At 39.6% G+C, this 27,923-nt stretch overlaps 3 protein-coding genes across 8 annotated transcripts; 2 read left to right on the top strand and 1 right to left on the bottom strand.

Moving 5' to 3' along the window:
- Positions 1 to 308: 308 nt before the first annotated feature.
- tmem251 (transmembrane protein 251) lies at positions 309 to 1,708 on the top strand. 2 transcript variants are annotated; one of them, XM_026308151.2, is made up of 3 exons: positions 309 to 430; positions 516 to 605; positions 1,107 to 1,708. In XM_026308151.2, exons 2-3 carry the CDS (start codon positions 569 to 571, stop codon positions 1,487 to 1,489), a joined length of 420 nt encoding a protein of 139 aa, XP_026163936.1. In that variant the 5' UTR covers positions 309 to 430; positions 516 to 568; the 3' UTR covers positions 1,490 to 1,708. The 2 variants fall into 2 exon arrangements, with proteins under 2 accessions (XP_026163936.1, XP_026163937.1); XM_026308152.2 differs by lacking the exon at positions 516 to 605 and having other exon boundaries at positions 318 to 430.
- A 2,056-nt stretch (positions 1,709 to 3,764) lies between these two features.
- On the top strand, positions 3,765 to 10,860 carry ubr7 (ubiquitin protein ligase E3 component n-recognin 7). Of its 4 annotated transcripts, none has more exons than XM_026308290.1 (12): positions 3,765 to 3,940; positions 4,501 to 4,625; positions 4,730 to 4,863; positions 5,896 to 5,956; positions 6,150 to 6,245; positions 6,331 to 6,384; positions 6,750 to 6,855; positions 7,567 to 7,637; positions 7,853 to 8,017; positions 9,130 to 9,295; positions 9,404 to 9,465; positions 9,543 to 10,860. In XM_026308290.1, the coding sequence occupies exons 2-12, from the start codon at positions 4,509 to 4,511 to the stop codon at positions 9,633 to 9,635; spliced, it is 1,125 nt and encodes a 374-aa protein (XP_026164075.1). In that variant the 5' UTR covers positions 3,765 to 3,940; positions 4,501 to 4,508; the 3' UTR covers positions 9,636 to 10,860. The 4 variants fall into 4 exon arrangements, with proteins under 4 accessions (XP_026164075.1, XP_026164078.1, XP_026164077.1 ...); XM_026308293.1 differs by having other exon boundaries at positions 6,750 to 6,798; XM_026308292.1 differs by having other exon boundaries at positions 4,504 to 4,625.
- A 6,917-nt stretch (positions 10,861 to 17,777) lies between these two features.
- On the bottom strand, positions 17,778 to 27,722 carry LOC113131198 (ankyrin repeat and SOCS box protein 2-like). 2 transcript variants are annotated; one of them, XM_026308218.1, is made up of 10 exons: positions 27,570 to 27,722; positions 26,335 to 26,689; positions 23,849 to 23,959; positions 23,322 to 23,491; positions 23,078 to 23,233; positions 21,900 to 22,145; positions 21,348 to 21,519; positions 20,161 to 20,719; positions 19,644 to 19,797; positions 17,778 to 19,201 (listed from the first exon to the last, which is right to left on the bottom strand). In XM_026308218.1, exons 2-10 carry the CDS (start codon positions 26,652 to 26,654, stop codon positions 19,065 to 19,067), a joined length of 2,025 nt encoding a protein of 674 aa, XP_026164003.1. In that variant the 5' UTR covers positions 26,655 to 26,689; positions 27,570 to 27,722; the 3' UTR covers positions 17,778 to 19,064. The 2 variants fall into 2 exon arrangements, with proteins under 2 accessions (XP_026164003.1, XP_026164004.1); XM_026308219.1 differs by lacking the exon at positions 23,849 to 23,959 and having other exon boundaries at positions 27,570 to 27,721.
- Between the last annotated feature and the right edge of the window lie 201 nt (positions 27,723 to 27,923).

Raw genomic sequence — 27,923 nt, forward strand, 5'->3', positions numbered from 1 at the left:
TTATTATTTGTCCCATTTTGCACACCAGAAATATGCAGATGCAGGACGAGTGATACCTACAGAGAGGACACAAAAAGTGAGAAAAGTCAGTTTAAAAACATTCAGCTATTGAAGAGCAGTCACTATACTGTGAATTCACATTTATCACATTGTGATAAACAGTTAATTTGAATGACCCTTAGTTTTTGTTTTTTTGACAGTGTCAATGACAGCCATGCAAGAATTCAGTATAACAGGATCCTAAAACAGAAAAATGTAGGAGTCATGCTTGACCAGCAGGTGGCGTAAGGCCTATGAATGACGTCATCCTGTGTGTCAGGTGACAAAACAGGAAACGGGAGAAGACACTTTCCAGACCTTCCGGGTCTCACATCGGATTAGAAACGAGTCTATTGCAGAGTTTTAATGTAAAGAATCAGAGCGAAGGAAGGTAAGAGCCAATAAAGGAAACACGAAGTTTTCTCACATGCCAACAAGCCGCTAACGTGCTGCCAATTATTTGTGTGTAAATAAAGGACAAGATGGAGGTCGGCAGGAGACTGTTCGAGTTAGAATGTACGAAAAATGAATGGAGTCTGGTATAGAGTCAAGAGCCCAGAACGGAGGTCAGATCAGATTTGACATTAACGTTAAAGTAGAGCCCATAAATATGAACACGGTGATAATGTTTTACGATATTTGAGTATAAATTGACACTGGAGACTTAAATTTGGCTCCGGCATAAATCTGGAACCAACAGAAAATGTACTGACATGTTACTTCTCTGTACTGACAATATTGATCATATAGAGTATTACTTTTGTATTACTGCATTAATTACTGGTAATATAGTGATTGCTGATTTATTTTTACTATAGGAATAACTGATTTATTAATGATGCATTGATCACTTATTGTGTCTTTGTTAGGATAGTGAACTTTCATCAGGAGTAAGGGATGACTTTAATGAAAACTTTTCTTACAGGATACAGAATGTATTGTTTATGTAGTATTGGTTATTGACAAGTTAGCTTTTAATTCTGTATAAAGGATGATGAACACTTATTCATATATATATATAAAATGTACTAATGATGTCTTGATATATTGATTATATCTCCTGACAGTATGGAGGATGATGAACTTCCGTCAGAGGATGGGATGGGTGGGTGTGGCTCTTTATCTGCTGCTAAGCATCCTGCTAGTGTACTATATATTTGAGGATCACACTTTCAGTTTGGAGCGTGTGCAGCAAGGTGGGCTAGTCCCATCTCCTCGGCCCCCGGCTATCACCTGGTCTCACCTGCCATCATTTCCTGTTTGGATGTGGGCATCGGTCTTCCTGCTGCCATATTTGCAACTCTTCCTCTTCCTGTTCTCCTGTACGAGAGCCGACCCTCGAGCTGTTGGTTACTGTGTACTTCCTGTTTGCATCGCCCTGCTTTGCAGCCGCCGCCACAGTATCCAGAAACCAACCAGTCAGAGGGCAGGATCAGTGATTGACACATAGAGAGCACTAATCAAAGACTGCAAACAGATCAGACTGTCAGTGTGGTATGTGATGTCACTTCGGTATGTGATGTCACTTCCTGTGTGCCTTCAACCAAAGTAACAAGCACTCCTTTCCCTGCTCTGCCCATCTGGAGCTATGGGCAGACCTGCTTTCAATACAGAGCATCAGGATCCAACACTCTGCCTAGAGTAATTAAATCATATTTAGCAACTCTGATTCCAGTGTGGATTGTCAAGATCAACATTTCTTCATACTGCTGTATGTTGCTTGATACAAACTTCACACTGTTATTACTTCGACATCATGAAAGGCCCTGTGCTGTGATTAGTTGAAAGGAGTTTAATATGTTGACACCATCACCTTCTATTTGTCATCGGTTTAACCCCAAGTTTACTTGAGTCAGTTAACAGTATGAGTATTGTTGCCATGGTTACCTGAAGGTTACCCTAACTGAGGTTACCTGACAGTTACAAGCGAATCAGGGAGCAGGGTTCTCTGCAGTACTTTTCTGTGTTTCCTAAAGTCAGTGACATGACAGATTCTGGTGACAAGACAACTTTATGACAGCTTCAATAAAATTATTACAATAATGAGGTTACTAAGATCCTGAATTTGTTTTGTGTAAAAAAAAAAAAAAAAAACAGATTGATTCATTTTACAGGGAGTGTGAAGAAAGAGATTGAAGGAGGTGGATGAGTCCTAACCAATCTCTCCAGGATGACGACGATTAGCACGCAGGAGCTGTGTTATTTTAAAAGGAAAGCCTGAGATTCAGACCAACTGTAACTGAGCTGGTCTGAACTGGTTTTAGATACTGGATTTCTGATCTCAAGAGACTAGTCACTGATCACTCTCTCTGGATCAGAAAATAATAGAGAAAAAATATTCATTGGAAACAATTTCCTTCTTTTTGTCAGACACACCTCTAACTATTATTACCATTATCTTCAGTTTGAACAGGTAAAACTATGATACCATGTTGTCTCAGTGAGTCCATTGCTGTTTCCAGTGTTTCAGAGGTTTGAGGTTTTGGATCTTTTGGCTGGAGGTTGTTTAGAGATTTTAGGATCCTCTGGATCCTGATCTTCACTACTGTCATAATCTTCCTCACCTGCAGCAGATGAAACATAAACACATCGCTTAAATAGGATCAGGTTCAAAATAAAATAATCATATGTTTTTTTTCACCTATTCAAAATAACAATGTACTCAATTCATCAAATACTGATCAAGTATTTTCACAGGTTTAACTCATAAGTCATGGACTTGACTGAAATTCAGAGCTGTAGACTAAAAACCAAACAGATGTCACAACTGCAATAAAAGCACGGACATTGACGCGGTCTAAGCAAATCACATTTCTCAATAACACATTGAAACCTATCAGCTTCATATTAACAAAGAACTACCTTAGAAACATGGATATATAATAACGTTAATGTTAAACTTACCTGTACTGATAAACTAGCACCTAGCAGCAGTAACTCACCTTCTGCGCAGTGTTCGCCAGCTTTTTCCTGATCCACCATCTCGCTGAGAAGACGTGACACGTTTATGTTCAACTCGTTTATTCCGTTAATCAGCGAAGTCAGGTTATTTTCCACTTTAACACAGATTTTCTGCCTCTGTCCATCTCTGAACTTCACCACTGCTAAAACCGAACCAGACGCCATTATCGCACCTCCTGCCTTCATTACACACCGTCTGCTGCATTAAAGTGCCCTACGTAAACGGCGCCTTTAATTCAGACATTAAGCGTGCGTGTGTTCACCATTTCGTTGATTATCAATAGCGGAACCAGGACATGTGGCTTGGGGGTTTTGTGGGACAGACTTTTATAGGGCTCAAGTCTGCAGTGGTCGAATATTCTGTTCGAAAAATTACTGTTTAGCGGATTTAGTGTTAGGGGTTGGTTTTACAACTGCACTTATAAGATGACACATTAGGAACACATTATGAACTTTAAAACAATGCAGTCAACTCGTTTGTAAATAAATCTGTGATTAATCATCTCCAAATTTTATCAATCTTTCTCAGGCCAAATATATGTGAATTGGAATTTATTCTCTGTGGTGCCTGAATGCAGCACGTATACGTCATCAGGTCGTTACGTTTTATTTTTATCCTAATGTAATAACAATAATAACATAACACTAGTTTTGTTAATCCATCAAAGTATTTTTTTACAGTTTTAATGAACTTTTTCCATTTTTTTCCTTTTTTAACTCAGTGACCTCTGAGCTAGAAAGCCGCCAAATACAATTTGCGGAAGTGAACCGGAAGTGGTTGTTAGCTAGCAGTAGCTAATTATTTGAAAACAAAGATCACCTCAGCTGAATTTCATACTAAGCCGATTATTGATTGGTAGTGATTAATATATTGGCTTTACAGTCGAATCAAATTTCAAACTGCCCGGCTGCACCTTCCGCTCCGTCCCGATTCTAATTGGTGAGTTTGGGTTTTTATTTTATCACCGTTTGCATTAGCATTAGTTAACAGGCAGCGGAGACAGAAGCTAAGCGACTCTCCGTGTTACTCCTGATCAGACTGACTATTTGCTGTCTGATCGATCAGCAACTAATAAGCTTCATCAATAACCTCACTAAATTGGTTAATAATCAGCGAAAGACGTTGTAAACACCTACAGAGACGGAAGGTGGCGCTGTTAGGTTCACCCTCGTGTTGAAGTCAAATAAGCAACAGGCATAACAGTTTGTTTTGACATGTAAGTTCATTTTAACGCGCTTCATTATAAAAGTAATGGTATTAAGTATAAAAACGCAGAACGTGACTAGATAAATAGGACCAGTTTGTTTGTTTGTAAACAAACATTCCGCGTTGGATGAATTAGATGTTTATTATTGCTGTATACACGTTCACTCTTGGTCTCTGTGTCCTGTTGTAAACTTGATTTTTTTCATGTTCTTATTTTATCCAACTATAAACGAGTGAGGAGTGGCAGTGTGTGTGTCTACCTGCCACTAATCAGATTCATATTTATTGATCAGTAGTAAACATGTGCGAGGAACAGACCATCTCTCTCGTTGATGTTCTGGAGGAAGATGAAGAGCTTGAGGAGGAAGCCTCAGCTGTTTTGGCAGGAAGTGACTCAGATCACTGCTCATACCCTCAGGTTTGTGTTTATATTCTGTGTAAACTCTATATATAGGCAATATATATGGGTCTGCTATTGTCCTCTGTATATATATTTACATCAGGATGTTTGTGTGTGTTCAGGGTTATGTGAAACGCCAGGCCCTATATGCCTGTAGCACCTGTACACCAAAGGATGGGGAGGCAGCAGGAGTGTGTTTGGCCTGCTCATATAAATGTCACGAAGGTCATGACCTCTTTGAGCTTTACACCAAAAGGTGAGAACTTAACTATTTTTTATATAATATATACCAAATACATAATACAGTATTAATGCATAACAGTATATTACTAATACACTATCTGATAGTGTTATAGAGTTTGTGAGGATTAGTATCATAGCTGACCCAAGTACATTTTAAACACGGATATCACATAAAATGCACCTAATAAAATGTAGAACCTTAATTTTTACTGTACTGCTGCCATTCTTAACCTGCTCTTCTCTCGCCACACAGAGCAGATTACATTTCATGGGAGTTGATCAGTCTGATTCAGATGTACAACAGAGTCCTACAATAATGAAATAGCACAAATTGTTTATTGAACAGTTTAACAAAATGAGAAACACACCTCAATTCCATAAAAGTTGGGACACTGCATAAAATGTACATAAAAACAGAATGCAATGATTTGCAAATCTCATAACCCCATGTTTTATTCATAATATAATATAGAAATCAAATTATTAAACTGAAAAAATTTTAAGAAAAACATAAGGTTAGAGTATATAGTTACTAAATTTCTAAATTACCGTTTTTTTCTTTAAATTGTACATTTTCTCAGTTTAAACATTTGATATGTTTGTGTTCTATTGTGAATAAAAATATGGGTTTATGAAATATGCAAATCATTGCATTCTGTTTATATGTAGATTTTACACAGCACCCCAAGGTTTTGGGAATTGTAGTCACTGTTATGTACTGCTTGTAATGCTCATTTTCATGCAGTGTTGTAACCCAACTCAAAATAAACTGGGTTTGATTAACTATATGTAAATTTGTTGCATTTTTATAGACATTGAGGCACAGAGTGAGCAGCTCCACCTCTCCACCTATGTAGCAGTGCTGAACAGCAACTGTTTAATTTTAAGTATCTGATCTGACTTAGTATTGCCAGATAACGAAAAGACTTATCAGAATAGACTTTTTCAAGAGATTCATGGTATTAGCATATGTTAACATTGTCACAAATAATGACTATCAGATTTTATTGTTTGTGTCAATCTTTTTTTTTTCTGTTTACTGCAGGAATTTTCGCTGTGACTGTGGAAACACAAAGTTTGCAGAGCTTCAGTGTAAACTTTACCCTGTAAGTTCAGACAGTGACATTAAGGTTAAGTACATGAAAAACGGCAGTTAAAACCAATGCTAATCAGACATGTCAGAGCTAACTGTTAACCTATCTGACTGCTGGTGACATTTAGAATCACTGCTAAACAGGTAGTGCACACTGTATGTTCTGCTCACCTTATCATTAACACAACATTGTATGTGTGTGACAGGATAAAGATGAGGTCAACAGTCTGAATAAATACAGTCATAACTTCTTTGGAGTTTATTGTACCTGTGGCCGGCCTTACCCAGACCCAGACGACCAGGTGAGATACACACAACTCTCACCAGATATAGACTTGTCTTTTTATTATAGCTGTGTCTCTGTAATTGGCTGGTTTCTGTCTCCAGGTGGAGGACCAAATGATTCAATGTGTAGTGTGTGAAGACTGGCTACATGGCAGAGTGAGTTCACATATGGGTAACAATAATAAACTCTGTCATTGAGACTGTCAGAAGTAACCGCTGCTCAGGGAGCTATTTATTGTAGCAGGAAAAAACAGAAAAGGGTCACCCTAAGATTTTTTTTTTTTTTTTTTTTTTTAAAAAAAAGAAAAGATGACCTCTCCTTTGTCGTCAACAAAATTGATAACTGTGTGATATACATCACCTGTTGACTGTGACATCATAGTCCAGGGGTGGTCCTTCAGTCTGAGTCCATGTTTAATTCAGTGAAATTACAGCTGCAGTGTACCATGGTGAATCTGCTGAAATAAATACAGTTCAGATTGGTATAAATGATTTCATTCCCGACACCTGTGTGGTTCCAGCACCTGGGCTGTGTGGTTCCAGACTCTGTAGAGCTGCAGGAGATGATCTGTGAGTCCTGTATGAACAAAAACTCTTTCCTCTGGACCTATGCTGCTCACCTGGCAGGTAAAGAATCAACTTAGACTTCCTGTGGGTGTGATATACCTGACAGGTAACTCAGAAAATGTTGTGTAAGCGTAAAGAATAAGTTATTCATTTATGTGTATGGGCACAGGTGAAAATTGTCTCAATAAGTATACTCTAAGTACATAGTGTAAGTATACATAGGGCAGGTTCTGTGGTCCTCTTGAACCCCTGTTGTCTTTAAATATTCATTAGCAAATGTGAGAAATGTTACTGCTGTGTGTAATTCAGCTGAACAGTAGTTTAAGTTGGTATTTAGTAGTGTTGATTAATTTGGCTCCAAATCTCAACATTTTAGAGTATTTTAATTTGACATTGTGTTACAATATGCATAGGAGCTGTCGGTTCATCTGGCAGGCTAGGTGGAAGGTCTCTTGACAAACCCCCAGATTCCAGCTTCAGTAGTTGTATTTTATGTTTTGCTCTTAGTTCAACTTTGTGTTAGCCAACATTAGCTCACCATTAGTTAGCACTGCCTCGGCTCCGAGAGCTCCAGCTTCAGGCATTACTGGGAATGGTGGTGCATCTTAAAGTTTTATTTACAGCTCAGGTCCAGATTTCACTTAGACAAAACTGTGGGTAATGGGTTGGGTCCAATACACAACTTTGCAGGTGCAGGTTAACAAAATGACACCCATGCACAACTCTGGTGTGATGTGTTCCCTGTATGAGGGTGACGTACTTCTCATTCAGTTCCAGATGAAGCAGTTCAGGTGAAGGAGGAAACAGGAGGAGAATCTAACACAAACATTTCGAACAAACAGGTGAGGAGATTAAACTGGTTAAACACGAAAATTATATAGTATAGAGAAATTATATGTATAGAGAAATCACTAGAGTCTGGAGTCATAAATCATTTCATACTAACACAAATTAACCTGTGATTAATAATGGTATATTATTAATATATATGTATACATATGTAGCTGCTCACCATTCTGCACAAAATAATCACTATAATTGATCAACAATTTATCAGGTGGATGATGTCACTGAGCCCATTTGTAAGAGGAGCCGTGAGGAGGCGGAGCCTTGCTGCAGACTGAAAGCACTGGAGATGCTTGGTCAGAAAAGAACCCAATCAGGAGCTGTGTTCTGGCCATCGGCATGGCGCTCCAAACTCTGCTCTTGTAACACTTGCCAGGTACATTTACCTGTGTCAGTTTCTATTGGCCATGTCACTGATAACATCTTTGTGAGGTCATGTTTTGTTCAGGTTTGCTGACACCTGAGCTGTTTCATATAACTAATGGGCTGCTCACATCTCTTCTAAAATGTGGACAACGCCAATCATGCCCCCTTCTCTCCAAAGCCAGTGGAGTCTGCTGTTGCTAAGCAGCCATAAGCTGCTAGCTGCATGCCAACATGGAAATTGCAGGATATAAATGGATTCCCAGTAAAGAAAATATCCCTTGCAATTAGCTCAGCCATTAGAATTATCTGTAGACAAAAAATACACAAAAAAAAAAAAAAAAAAAAAACACAAACACACACCCCATCCATCCTTCCAGAATAAAGAAAACAGAGCTAGACGCTTTTACAAAAAAAAGTTCCTTATCACAGCAGCAGTGCACTTCCTGCTTTTGGACATGTTGAAATTTTTATCTTGCAGTGGCATAGACATGCATGGACAAAGAAGCGCCTTGCAACAGCATCAGTCTTTTGATACCACACTTGTCCTGCACCTCCATTTCACAAAGTGGTTCTGCAGGTGGGGGCCATGGCCCCTAGGAAGGCGTGAGGCTTTTGCCGGGGGATGGAAAGCATGCCGAAGCACTGGCGCTTTTGCATTTCTTAGAACTTCTGAACCTCAGGAAGTGCGAACTAATGTTATAATAGTTCTTAGAACTTTTTTAGTTCCTACTTTGGAGTACATATGTTTCAGTATAATAACCATGAGCGATGTACATTGCTGATGTATGCTGATTTATCATAAACTAAGCCAATGTAGTGGCATCATGAACCTCCATTTTTAAGTTAATTTTGAATCTGGACTGATGGCAGCATCTATGCTGCTTACACAACAGAAAATTTAGAGAGATTTTAACCATTAAAGCAAAATGTAAAAATTTTTGCTAGTGTTGAATGTCATGCAACAGTATAGACTATAAAATGGGAGGTGCAAAAATATTCTTTTCTAAATGGGGGGGGCCTGCAGAAAGAGTTTGGGGACCACTGCTTTAACACAGCAAACTTACATACACAAAAAAATGCAACATATGAATGGCCCTTAACAAAGCACCTGCGTGTCCTCAGGAGCATCTGTCTGCAGCTGGTCTGTCCTTCTTGTTGGATGAGTCGGACACTGTCCTTGCCTACGAGAAAAAAGGAAAAAGCAATGAACATGAACAACAAGGACAAGACCCGCTGATGTTGGCACTGGACAACCTGAACCGAGTGCAGCAGCTCGAGATCATCCATGGTACACAAACTGACGTGCTCTACACAAAACTGATATGATCTTCATACAAATACTGAAGACTGTCTTTTGGCTATGCTTACCATTTTGCCTAATCACTGTTCATTTCAGGGTACAATGACATGAAAACAGAACTGAAGGACTTCCTGCAGAGATTTGCAGCTGAAGGAAAGGTCAGTTTCAACTTTAACATGTTTTTTGACCTGCTTACCTGACTGCTAATGTTATTTGACTTTTACTTCTCTGGTAGGTTGTGACTCCTGAGGACATCCGTCAGTTTTTTGAGCAGCAGCAGAGTCGCAAGAGGCGACGGGTCGATGCTGGACACTTCTACTGCACCTGACAGATGAAATTAGACATCGACCTAACCATAAAATAACCTATGATCTTTTTCTGACTGAAGCTGTCCATCTTGTATTTTATCATTTCCCATTTTATGCCCGTTTGTGGATTTTCTGGACATTTCAAAGTTTTTTTTTTTTTAAACTTTATTTTGAGCCTTTGAGATGTTGAATTTACAGTTTTTAAAGTTTGAAGGTCAGATCACCAATGTCTGTGTCTTGGCTATATTTCCTTTTTAATGAAAATTAAAACTTAAGGACTTTGATCAAATTTTAATTAACAGTACTCATTGACAGTGTCCCAGCTTTTGTTGATTTGAATCAAACTGTCTGATTTGAAGAGCTGGTGGTCGACTATCGGTTAAGTGTCACAGTAGCCTGACTCAAAATGCTCAGAAAACAAAGATAAAAATTTAATGCAACACTATGTAGTTTGTTGCTCCTAAAATTATTCCAGTGGGTAGAACAACTTTTAACTGGACGAATTCTACCGCCGCTCCAGTCTGAGTGGCCTCGCATTGGCTACAACAGCACTAAGCAATTTTCATGTTCGGGTCGGGTCACTCAGTCCCGCCCATCTTCTGTCAGCGGAAGAGTGTGACCTGCTTTACGGCATATGTCATGTTTTACTCATAGCCTGGGTGGAGTTAGTCAACAGCTAACTATAAGACTAAACAGTCTAACCACAGGAATCTCAAAACCAACACCATGACAGAGCCAGAGGGTTTTGTAGGAGGAAGCGAAGAAAGAATGATCAGACATGAGCCTGAACATGAATCAGTATCAGACGGGCTTATACTCTGGATTCGCCAGTTCCGTCAGGTTATTCAAATTCACATGTATTGTGCTGCCCGAAGGGAAGCTTCTACAGCGACAGTATTTACAACATGGAACAGACAATTGTGCTTCTCAACCAGATGGAGGAAACCGTGAGCAAAAGTTACATAGTGTTGCTTTAAATTATATGCATTTGGACAAATGACAGACTGAATCAAACTCAGGTTCCATAAGTAACAGTGATGTATGATCTTAAGATGTATGTACAACAAAAGTTTTTTGGGGATTTGGTTCAAGCAATCTCAGTGGTTCCTCATTTAGTTCCATTAGCCCCAGGGGCGGGCATAAACAAAGTTGTAGCCCTGGGGGCCCACGCTCCTTTAACCCTTAGAGAGTTTCAGGGGAAATGAGATGAACCTGTGAAGCCCCCCTAATCCTAATCCATTAACACCAAGAAAAGCCAAAACATCGATCCAAAACCAAGCCATTAAACTAGCAGTGTGCTAAAGACTAGCATTGCTAGCTCCAGTCTTTCTGATCTGGGACTGTTCTGTCATGCTCAGGTCATGGACGGGTCATGAGACCATGGGCCCCTGCCCAAATTCAAAATGTGTCTGCATCCTGAATTTTCCCCCATGGGGGGATGAATGGAGTATATCAGTGTGGTTTGTTCAGCTTCTTTTTCTACTTATTTTAGTTCATCTCATTGTGCATCTACTTGTTTTGTTTCACTTTTTTTTCTGCTTTATGTACACTTTTTCTTGTTTTTTCAGATGTTTGTGTACTTGTTTGCCTTTCTAATAATCACTCACTTCATACATGCTGAGCCAGTTCAGTAATCCATCCATGACTGTCCTGGTCAGGTGGTAAATGAGGGAAAGGAGGACAGCTAAGTCCAACATAAAATTCAGTCCTTGAAACTTCAACATGTAACATGATTTCAGCAGATGTATGAGAAGTGCAGCTGAAAGTATTGTTTCACCCTTTAATTGGACTGAGGTGAATAAAATGTTCTGGACTGTTCATCTATTGTTTACGAGGGTATTTAATGTTTTTCAACTTATTTTCAACAACCAGGTGCAACTGCCACCACCTTGGCAGTTGCACCCAAGAAAATAATAGGATTAGAAATGTAATACAAAGAAGGCTCTCACATCTAGCCACAAAGGAAGAACAGAAGACATGGTTCAGAGTTCAACAATCACCAAATTTATTAAATTTAAAAAAAAAAAAAAAAAAAAACATTTACTGGCTGACCCCATAGTGCTCTGAGTCTTTCTGGCTGTGGAAAGAGTCAGGAATCTAGAAAAAAAAAAAACAACTAAAAAACAGTCCATTGGTATGTACCACACGCGTGGTGATGTACAAAGGAAACCTTAAACCCAGGGTCACAGCACACAGAGGAAAACCGCCACCATCACTAAAACATAAAAAGGGGTCACCACACATTACTCTCACAAAACCCCAATCCAGCAGGATTAATACAAAACATTATTTGTTAAAAGAAGCAGAAAACAGGATAAGCAAACTTAAGTGGAAACAAGGTTAAAACAAGCGCACTCTCCTTGCCCCTCACACACGCGCACAGTTATACAGAACGACTGTTGAGGAGGTTCGTTCTCCAGGGAGCGCGCTCCCCTCTGGAGACAAACACCGCCTGCGGCTGAAGGACCCAGGCGAAGCACCAGCGGTTCCATATTGACTTTTCAAGCCACACACAAAACAAGGCGCCCAGGTCTTCTACAGTGACGAATGGAATGAGGAGAACCACGCGTGGAAGCAGAAATGGTTCGCCAGAAATATAACCAGTTGTTTTCACCATGCATGTATGCACACTTCATAAAAGACGGGTAAAGGCGCACATACCTGCACTTTACGCAACGGAGATAACGAACAGTCGACCACAGTAATTCCACCAAAATCTGCTGACGTAAACTCAATGTAAGTTAAATTGGAGTAAAAAGACACGACGCTACCGTGCGCCTACCTGCACGCAGGTACGGCACGCGGCGACCAGGAAGTGAAAGGTCACGGGAGAGACACAGCCTCTTTTTATACCCTCGCCTAATTACCTGACAGATGCCAAGTTAACTGTGGCAGACTCACCTGCATTACACAGCAGCAACGCAGCATGCTGCTACAATGAGATCACGAGATAAAAGCACGGAAACAATCTTTGTTTCACAACATGTTTTATGTAAACATTTAATCTATAACTCCTTTCAGCTCTTATAGATATGGGATGTTTCTCTGTGAAATGTCACTGAGTCAGTAGAGCACAAGAAAATAAAAATACTCAAGTACAAGTACCTCAGATCTGTGAAATACTGTAGTAAATGTTATTTCCAGTCTGCCCTGTATATTTATTGTCAAACTGTCTCCACTGATTTTTCTGATGCTGAACAAACTCAAACCTGCATGTCTGTTTCTGCACATCAAACACCGAGCATTAACACTTCACCCTCCTTCAGTCTTTCTTCTTTACTGCCACCTGGTTGTTCTGCAGAGGAAACCTAATCAGCTGGTTCTGCAGCTGCTGTTTTGTTGTTAATCAACTCAGACCTGATCATTTTAAACCCTTTCTGTCACTTTTGCATATTTATTTGATTGATCCATTCTGTCCACTCTGTCTGCTTCAGGCTCCTGTGCTGTGCTGAAATCTGTCCAATCATCAGTCTGCAGAGACCTCCCCCTTCCTCTTCCTCCGTTCTGCTTCTTCAGATTCAGCCTCACTCTGTCTGTGGAGCTCCAACCAAAAACATTCACATCAAACTGAGAATAAGCATTAATCGAACTTTGTCGAGTCACCAGGAGCTTTTTAGTAAACAGGTGTTGGTTGATGTCACGATGAGGATGATGGGAAGTGTTTCACCATCAACTCTGACTCGCCCAAAAGAAATCCTGACGGAGACGAGGAAGATGATTTACAGCAAACCTCCCAGAAACAGAATTGGAGCCGCAGTGAGTAAATAAGAAATAACTTACAAATGCTGATGGAAATATGATACTTTATTTGAAACTAGTACTCAGTTATTGAACATTATGAAATAAAAGTAAATAATTTCAGCAGAGAGGTCCTTGTACTTTTTCAGCCCACACACAAGACAACCAAATGACAAAAATGATAAAAACTGCTGCTGAATTGACATGTGGGCAGTAAAAACTGAGACACTCAGAAGACATTGATATTTATATATTCTTTGACTTATGTATAGGATGTCAATGCCAAATCAGACATTTGCAGACCAGTAACAGTATTTTAAAATCTTACTGGGATCCAGTCTAGAGCCAGTGTTTTTGTTGGTGTGACAGATTTATTTCAGTGTGAGCTGCTTTTTAAACATTTTATCAATGTTTTTATTGTTTTCTTTTGTTTATTTTTTGTTTATGAAGCAAAGTTTCTTCGTCATGTCCGTGTTTGCAGTCGCCATGTTGACTCCTGCCGCTTGGATCCTTCATCACCTCCCAGAATACCGCCAAAGGTCTAAACAGAGTCCTAGGGCCTAATCAACATTATCTTCATCACCATCATCATCATCATCATCTTCAGGCAGACACAGAAGGCCTGGAAACCGTCCTCCTCTTCCTCAGCACAAACAGTTGGATGTCAGTTCCTAATGAAAATATTTCAAATTTTAATCAATAACTACATCAGATAAATATATTTCACATTTAATGTTCAATATTTAACTTTAATCAATTAACACTTCCTCTAAAATAATACTAATTATTTTATATTGAAATCTGCAAATATTAAAAAATAAAAGTGAGCATGTTTATTTTTGCATCATCTTTTCGGCAATCACATACATATCCTTTCAAAATAAGTGCAGTCTATTTTTGGTCTGCATGCAAGTTGTTTATTTTTTCTGCTGGATCTAAAATCTTCATTAGTTTCTGCTTCTGTTGGGTTCAATCATTCAAATAGTTTTTGTATGTTTGTGTTTGAGTTGGGATGTTTCTGTTTGTTTAGTTTTTTCTGCTGGACCACACAGTTAATCGCTTCCTGTTTGAGAACATCAGTTCCCACAGAGACAAACTCATTAAAATGTGAAACTGACAGGAAGACATCCTCATCATCAACCTCCTAACGTCCCACAAAAAATCACTTCAGTTTGTTTATTCATTGGTTAATTCAACATCAATAAACATTTCTAATTTTCCATTTGTGGACAGATGTAGCAGTCACCCTGAAAACATGAATAGAAGATTAAAATTACAAAAGTACTACATTTATTTACAATCCTGCATAATAAAAATGTTTTTTTTTTAATCTTAGTAAAAACATCACAGTACACCACTGCAAAATATAAGACATACAACATGAGGAAACTGTCATGTGTCATTGCACTTTCAGCTTCAGGCGTTTGATACAGTTTCATGACTGGTTCATGTTTTGTTCCACGTTTACCTACCTGCTCACATCACACTCACCTGCTTCTCATTAGCCTTTCACTGGCTCGATATTTGTGCCATCTACTCACCCTGAGATACTGCTCCCAGTTCTCATGTTTCTACATCTCTATGTTCTCCATTAATTTGCACTGAGCCTCTGCTCCACACCTTCCTCACACCTTACAACTTCTGGTTTATGTATGACCTCCATTTTCTGTTACTTAGATCCTAATACACTGCTTTTGTTTTTCAAACGTTCCTCACCAAGCTTGTGTTACCTGACATTACATTATTGTTTCATTGCTTGTAATGAATCCCATTATTTTCCACCATGTCTGCCCTACTGTGGTTTGCAATTGGGCCGAAAGTTGTTTATACAAAACTATGGCAGAATCTCTCATACTAGGAACTGTGTTTGAAATCAGATGAATTGAACAGCATCAAGTGATTTTGTTGAAACATGAACTACAAACACTTTGTTTTAATTAATTGTAATTAATCTGTCATACCTACACTTTAATATTGAAGTAAATAACATTTGTTGTTGTAGCATTTTTTTCTTTCACAAATCAACAGATCAGAAATTACTTTATTTAGTTGAACAGCAATGTCATGTTCTTTCTGTTTACACTAAAACATCATGTTGACTTAATGTGTTTATGCTGTGACCTCTTTATTATCACCCGAAATTATTCAAAACTTCTAATGCATCATAATATTTTGGTTTCACTGAATTTACTGTAAATAAAATTAAAACACAAATTGGGTGTACTCCTGCCTTTCACCCACAGAGAGCTGGGATAGGCTCCAGCTGATCCCTGTGACCCTGGTTAGGAATAAGGGGGTACAGATGATGGATGGCTGGACACAAATTGATGGAGACTCAGGTATAACAACTAAAATGAACTGGAAATAACCCATTGCTACAGGTGAGAAAAAACATAAGATATAAGAAGAGAAAGTAAAACAAAGACCAGATTCAAGTGAATCTTTATGTACCTGTTTCGGTATTTCAATTAACCACTTTCCTTTGAAGAGGCGTCCATATATTCATGATAAGGTTGCACCATCTTAAAATTAGCAGTTCATTAAACCAGAAAAATTTTAAAAAATGTGTTTAAAGTCTGATGTCAGAGAAGAACAATAACATGAGAAAATAAATAAATTATATATATATATATATATATATATATATATATATATAGCAATGTCATGTTCTTTCTGTTTACTCTAAAACATCATGTTGACTTAATGTGTTTATACTGTGACCTGTTTATTATATTTATTATCATATATATACATATATATATATATATATATATATATATATATACAGTACACTGAATATATATATACAGTGTTTTTTTATATAAACACTAATACAGCTGATGTTGTCATTGACATTATTGTCCTGTATTTGCCCTGCCCCCCCCCCCCCCCCCCCTCCCTATCAAACTAAAACACAACACAATGGAAACATGTTCACAATGTTGTTGGTTGAACAGTTCAACCTTCAAATTATGTCTATTCAATAAATGGACATGAACCATGACTTCAGGTGACAACATACAAACCGAATCCTGAGCTGTGATTGGTTGAACGGGAAAGCTTCTGACCTACAGCTGTTGTTTGGATGAGTGAGGTGACATTTGGGTAAACATACAAATTATAATGACAGAACCAAAAGTTAGATTAACACCCACTGATATAGACTTTAGTGACAGATACATTAAACTCAGACTTTTAAAATGTGTCTGTGAACCACATTGACGCTATATTTAATAATTATTCAGATTGTTCTCCAATCAAGAAAATATTTAGTTCATTTTTTAACTTTATGTTTTCAGCTGCAAGACTAAATGAGCATTGTGCTCTGGGTTTTCCCTCTCACGTCACACACTCTGTCAAACCTTACTGAATTAAGATGCACCTGCAGACAAAACAGGGCCAAGAAAAGTGTCCCTGTCTCCGTTCTCATTAACTCATAATCCTTAAAAATCAGATCACACTGATTTAACACTTTAACAGTATATACATGTACAATTTGTACAACCTGACAAATAACTAATTGGTCAAATATTAGTGTTATGTTTATATCAGACCATCTGAATAGGAATTAAAGACAGTATAACACCTGGACTAAGACCTGGACCAAATAGCTGATTTAAGAGATTTCCCCTGGAAAACTCAGAAAAACAAAACCAGGAAAAATCTCAACGTCTTCATCTTGAAAACAGCCTCATTAGACTTGGTTCTAATCGATCCAGTGTAGTCTACATTAGTTGGGGTCAGACCCATCAACAATTCAGCTCAATCTAGAATACAGATCAATATGGGGCCCTGATCCAGAGACACTGCTTCATCTCTAAAAAGTTCAGCCGTTCTCCATATGATCCAGATCTAAAGAGTCCAGACCCGAGGAAATCGAGTGAAGACGGGGAAGAGAGTGTCGCCTTGACTTCTCTTCTCTGGATAGACATTGTAATCACAGCTGAGGCGGTGTGTTCAGGTGCTGTATTTCACCATGTTAACAGTATATTTTTACAGCAGCTGATCTGGGACCAGCTGTTTCTTCACAACCTGACATTGAGTTTATGAACCAGATCCCTCCCTCATCACCCTGTCATCAGTCAGAGTGTGATGGAGTTCCAATTTAAACATCAACTGGGTCTCGTCAATCACTTTCCTACTGAAAACGCTCCTGGATTGATCAGCTCCATGTCTCATAATCAACCTCATGAAGTTGTCAGCCTCAGTAGATTCAGTTTAAAAAAAAACACACAACTGTGACCTCACTGTGTGGAAATTGATCCAGATGATCATTAAACTGATTGACCAGCCAACGTGAAATATCATTCCTTCCAACATAAACATCTTTGGACATGGAACTGTTTGTTTTTTTGTAAAGTGCCTTGAGATGATTGTACCGTGATTTGGCACTATACAAATAAATTGAAATGAATTGAACTGAATTGATACACCAACATTTTTATTACTTGCTTTTACTACATTTCAACATTTATAATTTCACCAAATCAATGAATCAATATAGTTAAATTCATTTGTAATTTTTCATTTGTAATTTTACACCTGTAATGTAAAGTTACATTACAGGTGTTTAGAATGAAAGAGTTCCATAGAAACACATGATAAACTTGCCTGAATGTGATTTCAATTTTAGATTATTACTGTATTTTCCTGACTATAAGTCGCACCAGAGTATCAGTCGCTTTTAGCAAAAACAGCCTTGTTGAACAGAAAAAACATATATAAGTCGCTTTGGTGTATAAGGCACATTTCTAATTATACAAGTTATGATCTAAATTAGCCTATGAAGAATGTAGGCTAGACATAAACAGAAGTGCATTACAAGATTTATTTTATAACGTTAAATGACTGCACCAACATTGGGTGGGGGAGATGAAACAGCGCATTCTCCTCTCTCAAGTTGTCTGAATGTTAGCATAGAGATACTACTGCAAGCTCGTTGTCATTTTAGTTGTAAAAACATGAAAATACACGGTGTTATAGTTCTGTGCATATTTTTGAAAGAAGTAAATGGTAAAAACCAGTTGTAGAAGATTTAGACTTGGGACTGGCATTGAGCAAAGTTACGAACGAATCAGTGCGTATGCGCAAGACTGGTTTAAATATGATTGGACGACTGGAACGTAAAGCCCGCCCCATTTCAGATACGTAGCTGTGATTGACCCGGCTCTTCTGAGGCTGGAGCAAAAGACTCTCTATGGCGGCTGATCCAGACCCACATTCTTTCTACCTTGTTCTGGTCAGCATTTTCGCTTGTGTTACACTAGGAGTTGTAGTTTAGCGTGAACATAAATGTTTTTTATTTTTTCAGTGTGTCATTTAACGCTAGTGACTACTTGACAAAATTACTGTAAATATACACATATAAGTCGTTTTGCTGTACAGGTTGCAGGACAAGCCAGTGGAGTGAAAAAATAGTGTGATAGTGTCATAGTCCGGAAAGTACGGTATAATATCTCAATATTACACCTACAACACGGCACTTATGTCTTCTACTTGCTCAACATCCAGGTGTTTTATTTAGAATCAGCTTCATGTGGAAATCCTTGAATGATGTGAAAACCCTGACAGAAAAGAAGAAGAAACAAACTCAGACTGTATGTAAACAAACCAACCAGTTTGTTCTTGTTTTCATCATGTCTACAGACGCCTCATGTCCTCCAATAAACCTGATTAACTGTGTAAACTGGGAAAATAAGAGCTGCTGCTCATCAGTTGTCCAGTGATCCCTCCTGGTGTCGCAGGAAGCGGATCAGGCCTCCAGGCAGCGGTAACCCCTTCACATGACGGCGGTGAACCAGCTGCAGAATCTGCAGCCTGCAGAGCTGCAGCAGTGGCCGCGGGGAAACTGAAACACAACACAAACCAGGAAAACTATCAGACAAACTGGTGAAGTCACTGGAAGTGTGTCACAAACTGTTAATACATACTAGAGGTATTTAGTGGCTAACTAGCTCTGGAGCATGTGTTTGCAAATCACAGCTGTGCAGCGAGTAACTTCCAATCATATTCATTCAGGTGTACCTCGCAGACATTATAACCTGACCATCGCACCAACGCTGATGCACCTGCAGCTTGTCCTCCCTTTCTGGAATTTTGTGGGATTTACCTTTAACGTGTGATTATGGAGGGTGAATTAGCTTTTGGCAAAATGCTGCTGGGAGTCATATCCACAACACAAACAGCAGCATCTTTCAACCAATTTACTGTCAAAACATGTGTTATGAATCAAATGTGACAAACTTGTTTTAAAGAGTCACTGATTAATTGTTGATCAGTTATGGACTCACCTGCTTTCTCCCTAATGACGCTCCAGTCAGAGTAGCTGTCCAGGTGCTCCATCAGTCTGGAGCAGAGTGTCACATGACCTACGTAGTCCAATAGGACGTCAATGATAGGCCCCGCCCACCGACATATATTCGGGGCTGAGATCATCTCGCAGAACTGTCAATCAATGAATTAATTTATTAATAAATCAATCACTAACATGTAATAGATCCATGTTTTTGAACACTGAAGTGAAATAAATTAGACATGCCTGAAAATTGATTCAGAAAGGTCTTGGGGGGGGCAGTTATTTTTTTACGTTGTAGGGAAATGTAATGTTTGTGTTTCTACCGATGAGCTGCACACTTTGCTTTAGTTTCAATGGAGTTCTGGGATGTGTGGTGACACTGGGATTGTTGTTCCACAGAAACAAGGACTGACTGCATTTGAGATAGCAATGATGCTATGACTAATCAAATTGTCTGGATAGTTTGACCTCAGGTAGTAATTTCCTGCCCATCCCACTTTAAACCCGGTCACCTGAATGCCTCTCCTCAGCTGTCTCTCTAGCAGGTTCCCCTCTGGTTGTGAGGTTTTGGTTCGTGGATGAGGTCCGCTGCCGTAGACACAGTCAAAACACGGGAGGGCGTGGCCCCCGTGGTCCAGCAGATACTTGAACATGGGCAAGTACTTCATGGAGAACATGTAGACAGCAGGGAAGGTGGTGGGGTGGGTGGGTATGCAGGCGTTGATGTCTGCTCCATGCTCCACCAGCAGGGTGACGGTCTGAATGCAGCCCTGCCTAGTGGCCACCATCAGCGGCTTGAACATGTCAAGGTTTGGGTCCGCACCGGCCGCCAGCAGCATGTGCACAGCATCGATGTTGTTGTTGAGCACAGAGAAGTAGAGCGCTGTGCTGCGGCGATCCTCGTACAGCTTCGACCGCTCCTCAGACAGCTGAGCGTTGACGTCGAAGCCACCCTGGATCAGAATCTCCAGCACATCATCACGGTTACGATCGGCCGCCAGGTGCAGGGGGCTGATGCCGGTTCTCCGAACTCGGGCCTTACTGGTAACTGGGATTAACATGGACACAATGCTGGGGACAGGAAACCAGAATTAACCCAGACCATGCTAAAAATGAGAATAGCTGGCAACCAGCACTAATTTGTTCACTATAAAGTGTTTGGTTGAGTTGAATGAAGAATCAGAGGCAAATCAACAATAATGTTGTTTCTGTTTACTGATTAAAATACTAAATATGACAATGTATTTCAAAAAACGTCCTGGCTAAAGAAAGGTTAAAGCTATACATAAATAAAATGACTGTATGTTTTTGGGATAATTTAATATCGGTTTACTTGCACATGCATCAATTTCTATTTATATTTCAGATTTTCCAATATAATTACAATTTATAACCAGTTTTTTCAGTTCTGAAGTGCCTTACCCAGTGCCTTTGAGTGAGTTAAATGGATTTTGACCTATGTGTAAAAGGGTGTTTGTTTGCAGTTTTAGCTTTGTGTTTGTTGGAAATAAACTCAGTACTGATGTTCCCTGTTATAAACAGCTGGTGATCGGAGCTTCTTCACTCCTTTAAGAGCCACATCTCTCATAATTTTATTCGTGATTATTTTCATGTCATAACAACGACACCAGCTCTACTACAGTGGACTTCCTTGACTACAAACAGAGCCTGTTGTTAAAGGAATAGTCAATGTGCATACCTGTCACTTCCTTTCTGGGCGGCGATATGAAGTGGCAATAATCCAGTCTTTCCAGGTTTGTTTGCATCTGCATTCTGAGAAAGCAGGAGCTCCACGACTTCCTCGTGTCCATTTTTAGCAGCTTCATACAAAGCGGTGGCACCATCAGCAGCCTGACTGTTAACGTCCGCACCTGCAGGGAACAGGTGGGGATCAGGGTACTCATTCCTTCTTTGTCTGGACGTTATACATCATTCATCATGTAGCAGCATCTAAACTGAGAAGGTGACAGTCCTCACTGGTAGCCCCAGAGCAGTATTACCTAGCGGTAGTTAATAGTGTTTTCCCTTTATTTTTTGCTCTTCATTCTACACACCACCTCAAACTATTCATCCTTTTGTGTAAAACTGGTGTAAACTCCATATTTAGATATGATGTGGCTTAGAGTCTGTTTGTTTTCAGGGATTGGTTTGAAGCTCAGCTTGGATGACACAGATTGGTGGCTTGCAGTAGCAGCTAGCAGAAGCACTGGTTGCAGAACAATAAGAAAAATCACCCCCCCTCCCAGTTTACCATGTTTGAGGAGGAAGCGGAGGGTGTCGAGTTGGCCACACTGAGCTGCAGTAAACAGCGGTGAGATGCCGTACATGTTGCAAAGGTTTAGTTTGGCTCCAGCCTTCAGCAGCATCTCACAGATCTCCACGTTGTTTCGAACTACAGCTTCCTGCAGCGCAGTGTAACCCTGAATGCACTGAGTGTTGGCTTCTGCTCCATTGTTCAACAACAACGCCACCATTGCAGCACTGTTCTTCTCACAAGCTGAGGAGGAAGAAAAGGGTGCGGAGAGAAAAGTTCATTAAAGAAACAATGAAACAGTTTCAGCCTGCATCTGCAGACCATATAGACTGAATGTCTGCAGATGCTAGAAGTGTGTAAAGTGTGGATCAAGACAATGGTCCACCACACTGAGACTGGCAGCTGCATCAGCAGATACCCTAAATTTAGGTGTACGGACTGGTACTTGGTCTATGGTCATGAGCAAAAGGTCAAGGTCTCAGATACAAGCGGCTGAATTGAGCTTCCTCCGCAGGGTGGCAGGGCGCTCCCTTAGAGCCACGGTGAGGAGCTCGGTCCCCGGGGAAGAGCTCAGAGTAGAGCCACTGCTCCTCCACATCGAGAGGAGCCAGCTGAGGCGGCTTGGGCATCTGTTCCGGATGCCTCCTGGGCGCCTCCCTGGGGAGGTGTTCTGGGCATGTCCAACCGGGAGGAGGCCCCAGGGAAGACCCAGGACACGCTGGAGGCTGGCCTGGGAAAGCCTTGGTGTCCCCCTAGAAGAACTGGAGGAAGTGCCCAGGGAAAAGGAAGTCTGGGTATCCCTGCTTAGGCTACTGCCCCCGCGACCCGGTCCTGGATAAGCGGAAGAAGATGGATGGACGGATGGATTGGTATTTTGAGTTTATAGGAGTCAGAGTTTGGGATGGTACTCAGTACACACTCCACAGTTAAGACAGTATCAAATTAAATAAAATATGAGGCACATTTGAATACCAAAGCATTACCATTTTGTATCAGAACAATAAATATTCACCACCCATGGCTCCTGTTTCCATGTCAAGGGTAAAGACAAAAGCCTCTTCCTCCTCCTCCAGGAAAAACACATAGCACATGATGTCAGGTAAACTGTGCCTCTGAAGCTGTGATGTATTGAGGTGAGTCTGTCAGGACAAGAGATCACTTCCTGTTTTTGTTACCTTTATAGAGTGGAGTCTCTTTATCGTAGTTGGTGATGGAGGGGTCAGCTCCATTTTCCAGCAGCACCTGAACACATGTTAGCTGGTTTCTGTTGGAGGCGACCAACAGCGCCGACTCACCGCGCTCTGTTCGCTTGTTGATCATCCCTGGCTGAGCTGAGCACAAAAACACAGAAAAAGGCTTTCACTCTTCTGAACTTTGCTGCAATGTATGTTTTTGTGTGTATTTACCTCATACATCTACCTGATAGTAGTACTCTCAAACAGCTCTCCTGACCGAACCATGCCGCCTGGTGAATAGCAAGCCAGCCTGGTTTACTTGGCAGCATTAGGTTTGTTCCTGGATGCATAACCAAAGCTTTCACTCTGCAGGCATCTCCAACACGAATTGCTTTGAACAGAGGCTCCTCCTCCCTGCATAGAAAATAGCCATCAGCCACCTGTCCCACCTGACCTCAGCTATCCCCTTCTCATACACTGCCATATTCGTCTTTTAAACGTTCCTCCTTTATGATGGCTGCTTGTTTTTAACTGTTGCAGCTCATCCTGCAGGTTGGAGAAATAAAGGGCATGTTTATTCTGAGGCTGACAAGGCTTCACACAAAATATGAGTGATCACCTTTAAGGTTTACTGGAATATTTGAGCTAAGACGGTGAACTCGTTCTGGCCATGAAAAAAGAAACAAATGTTCTTATTCATACCTGTTAGTTTTACCTACAGAGATGACATAGGTGAAACAACAAATGGTTTATGAACAGAAATTAACTCACTCTTCAGGTTCTGGAGCAATGTGGACAAGACTGCCATCAGCCCTGCGATAAGCAACCATCCTCTTGCCAGAGCCCGTCATGAAGCAACTGACTGTCCCATCAAACGTCTTCCTGCCACAACACCAACAGCCAATTAGAGCACAGACTTACATCTGTCTCAAAGATGCTCCATATCCATATGTGCAGACCATATTCACAAAGTGGCTCAGAATGCCTTCAATAACCACACTGAAAATTAAACCAGAAATAAAGTAAAGGTTGATTTTATGACTCTGCAGTTGAATCTGGGGACATAAAGCTAAGTGGACGCCAGCTGTGAAGGAGACCTACACAATACAGGCTATCCCTACGCTGTCCCTATCAAGTTATATTTGAAAATAGAGATGCACCGATCGCAATTTTCTTGGCCAATTCAGATCTTTCAGTAAGTGTGACCTGTTGATTTTTTTTTTGAAAGAACTGTAATGAAAGTATATACAGAAATATTTTCTTCAATGAAATCTATTTTCTAATAAAAGAAATTAATAAACATTACAGAATCTTCTCTTAAATAACTAACAACAAAATAAAGGCGCTTTGCCTTGAAAAAGTTAGAAATAAAATATAACTAACAAAGTAGGCTTACTAACAAAAATGGCTGTTCCCCCACATTGTATTTTGCCCTTACAAATGTTAATTGTTATCTCTTTATGTCATCTTCACTCACAGAAAAGAACTTCCACACCAACAACATGTTTACCATGACTGTGAGTGTGCGCATGGCTCTGACACCATTGCCTGCGCCACTGGCAATAAAAGGATCGGCTCAGAATCTGCAAGACGCGACACTGACCGGCCAGTCACCGATCCGGAGCTGTCACGCAAAAAATCGGCCGGAAATACAAATACACCCAACACAATCTTTAAATAAGGACATTTTATTCTGCACTCAAGCTGAACTTTCACACTTCATTTACCTGTGTTGGACCCACATAGAATAGAGCAAACATGACCAGTTAAAAAAGACTGTGCAATTTAAGAAAGTGCATAAGTTAAAAGTATAAAACCTAGAATAAGATGATCATCACTCAGAACCTCCTTTTCCAACAAAGTCTGTAAAACATTATGCATGTGAACTATTTTTAAGGCCATGGATCACAGTCACATCCTCCAGCTCTAGCAAGTCTATGAATAAGCTCAAAGATGTAAATGAGTTTCTAGGAACTCAACCTGACCAACTGTAAAACCAGGGGATAGATAAGGCCTAGGTAAAACCATTAACTGTAACACAACACTTAAATCATGTGCTTGATGCTAAAAGTCAGTTGATTACTGTCAAAAATGTAATCACACGATTAATAGCAAAGTAATTGCAAATTTAAAGTACCTAAATTTACCTGTAAATGTGTTGAAATAAATAGTTTGCGTAACAAACTAGTTTAAGGAAACAGATCCAAATTTCTATCTGGAAGCCTTTTATAACAAAATTTGCCATTCAGCAGACCAGGCCTTGTGTTTTCTACCATCATATTAAGTAGCATAGCGTTCCTACTCTTATCACAAAATGATAGATATCCGATCCGATTTTTAGAGTAATCGCATGCGTTACGCATACGTTGACAGCCCTATTATATATAGATATATAATAGGGCTGTCAATGTATGCGTATATATATATATATATATCTCATGAGTTATAATTGTTGTTAGGCAAGGGTTTATTAATAAAATTGAGTGGTTTTATTTGATATTTTATTATATATATATATATGTTATGTTATATTATTATTATTTCGTTAGGAAAAATATCTATAGGTACAAAGTTTTTCTTGTTGCTCTTACAGATTTACTTGTCCTACATTTACATCTGCTCAGTTCTTTTGTTCTGTGTATAACTGACTTCTAATTGTTTATAGCTCTAAATGACTTATTTTTTTCAAACGCTGCTGAGAGAGCACCATTTGAAAAGCAGCAGGCAAAACATCCAACTGCAAAGACTGAATAATGATCGTTAAAACCTCCCCACACCCTGATTTAGAAATAACTGTAGAGAAAAACTTTGGCACTGGATCATGAGCATAAAATGATTTGTTTTTGTTATGTGAGAATGTCAGCGTCAGACAGGTCAAACTATCTGATGCTGTTTCTGTTATGACATTGGTCATGACAGACCTAAAGGAAGGAGTCTGCTAATTCCTCATTTAGCAGCAACCAACAGGAACTTAAAGTGGCCATTTTGGAGGGGTTTTCCCAGGGACCACCCATTTATGGGTGTTCTTATTTACATGTATTGTATATCATCTTCCTGAGCTGCAGTCATTTACAAAAGTGTTGAAGCTGTGTTTCAGACCACAAACTTAACTTGCCTGAAAAATACTGTACAGCAATCATCAGGAAGCAGCTTTGGGCTAGCTGAATTCTTTCAGTGAACTCTTTAAATAGCACAAATTAATGAACAAAACACTTGTCACAACATGAAACAAACAAAAACTGTACGAGCTCACGTACGGATCAGGAGGCTTTTCGACCGGAGGATTTGGAGAACTGTAGTGTGCTGTGGTCTTGGCTGGAGGTGCATTATTGGAGTTGTTTCCGGAGTTGGCCTTTCTGGCTGCAGGGTCCAGGCTGCTGTTAGGTTGTTGAGGAGGTGTTGTGGCAGCAGAAGTGCCGCTGGTCGTGTCAGTGTTGACATTGCTGCACTGTGTGTCAGTCAGACTGCGCTCGATGGCGAGCTGCAGCAGTTCGTCGTCGCTCAGGTTACTGTAGACAGAATAATCCTCAAAACTGACACCTGCTGATCCAGAATGAGAGAGCCTGGCTGTTGCCATGATGGAATTGAAAGGTCAAAGGTTGAAAAGTTTAACTGAAACAAACAAAAGTCAACACAGGAATCAAATAGTCAATTTTAAACCATTTCATCATTGGTCACTGACATAAGTAAACTGTCCTCACAAGTGAAGTTTTAATGAGATGTGAAGAGTTTTGTGTTGATGAACTCATTGCCATTTGTTAAACTGAACATCATGGACTGAGAAATGAACTGTGTTTTCTTGGATGCTACAAATGTTCTCCCTGACTGTCAGAGTAGTGTTGATTCATTTCTAAGGCCATGGGCTCAGGCTATATGGATCTTTGGTACAGTTCGATTGCGATAAAACACAATCCAGTTTTCCTACTAAGAGTGTTAGGATCAGTACAGAAGCAAAGAATTTTCATAAATAATCATATTAATAATGAAGTGGCTCAAGTTTGATTTCAGGAATATGTGATAATATAATAATATAAAATGAAAAATATATAAATGATAAACTGGAATACTATAAGTCTAATAGGTTATCGTTCTACGTGGGATGTAAATATTATGTTGACCTCTGTATTTTCATTCTTAGAGACTACCTACTTTTTGATAGATAATAGATGTTTTATTTAAACTTATCTTGGCCAGATGGGATTAACTGCAACAAATGTACATCCATCTAAGAAGCATTTGAGAAGAATTAAATCCAATGTTTAAAAAAGACCTCAGAAGTCCTGAGCGGTATTTAGCAGTGCAGCCTGTAGGGGACGCTAACACAGTTTATTTTCTTCAGTCTGTGTGAATAATTAACCAGTCTGAATTCTGTGAAGACCTTGTACAGGCACAGCTGATTTCAGATCAACAAGTAAAGCTTCATACTGAAAACATGGCTTACAGAAAAACACCAAATGAACAACAGAATTGACTAAAACACAAAGGCACTCACCTTGTTTTTAATGTGTTTTTGGTAATCCCGTTTTTCCTCTGTGTTAAAACACATCCATGTGTTTTATCAGTCTGTCTTCCTCCCTGTCTGCCTGTTTTCTGCCTGTAACAGATTCTGCACATGACCCTGTCTGGGTGGAGGCTGGGGGAGTTATTTACCGTTTATTTTAAGAACCAAAGGCCTGAGCTCGTTGACCAGCTGACCTCTTTATTCCATCTAATGTTACAGCTACAATCAGTACACCAACACAAAAACATGACAGAAATAATGACAAGGTATTTGACCTCTGCCAAAATCCCTACTCAGTGAATTTCTAATTCCTCAGAAAATCAATAAATAATCTGTCCCAGATTT

This window comes from Mastacembelus armatus, unplaced genomic scaffold (genome assembly GCF_900324485.2).
Source record: "Mastacembelus armatus unplaced genomic scaffold, fMasArm1.2, whole genome shotgun sequence".
Classification (NCBI taxonomy): Eukaryota; Metazoa; Chordata; class Actinopteri; order Synbranchiformes; family Mastacembelidae; genus Mastacembelus; species Mastacembelus armatus.

Coding starts and splice junctions, on each gene's coding strand:
- tmem251 (XM_026308151.2), top strand. CDS start 569: ATGGAGTCTGGTATAGAGTCAAGAGCCCAGAACGGAG. Junction 606..1,106: donor GTCAAGAGCCCAGAACGGAG/GTCAGATCAGAT, acceptor ATCTCCTGACAG/TATGGAGGATGATGAACTTC.
- ubr7 (XM_026308290.1), top strand. CDS start 4,509: ATGTGCGAGGAACAGACCATCTCTCTCGTTGATGTTCTGGAGGAAGAT. Junction 7,638..7,852: donor CAAACATTTCGAACAAACAG/GTGAGGAGATTA, acceptor ACAATTTATCAG/GTGGATGATGTCACTGAGCC. Junction 8,018..9,129: donor GCTCTTGTAACACTTGCCAG/GTACATTTACCT, acceptor GCGTGTCCTCAG/GAGCATCTGTCTGCAGCTGG.
- LOC113131198 (XM_026308218.1), bottom strand. CDS start 26,654: ATGGCAACAGCCAGGCTCTCTCATTCTGGATCAGCAGGTGTCAGTTTT. Junction 23,234..23,321: donor TTTGAGAGTACTACTATCAG/GTAGATGTATGA, acceptor TTTTGTGCTCAG/CTCAGCCAGGGATGATCAAC. Junction 22,146..23,077: donor AGAGACTCCACTCTATAAAG/GTAACAAAAACA, acceptor CTTCCTCCTCAG/CTTGTGAGAAGAACAGTGCT.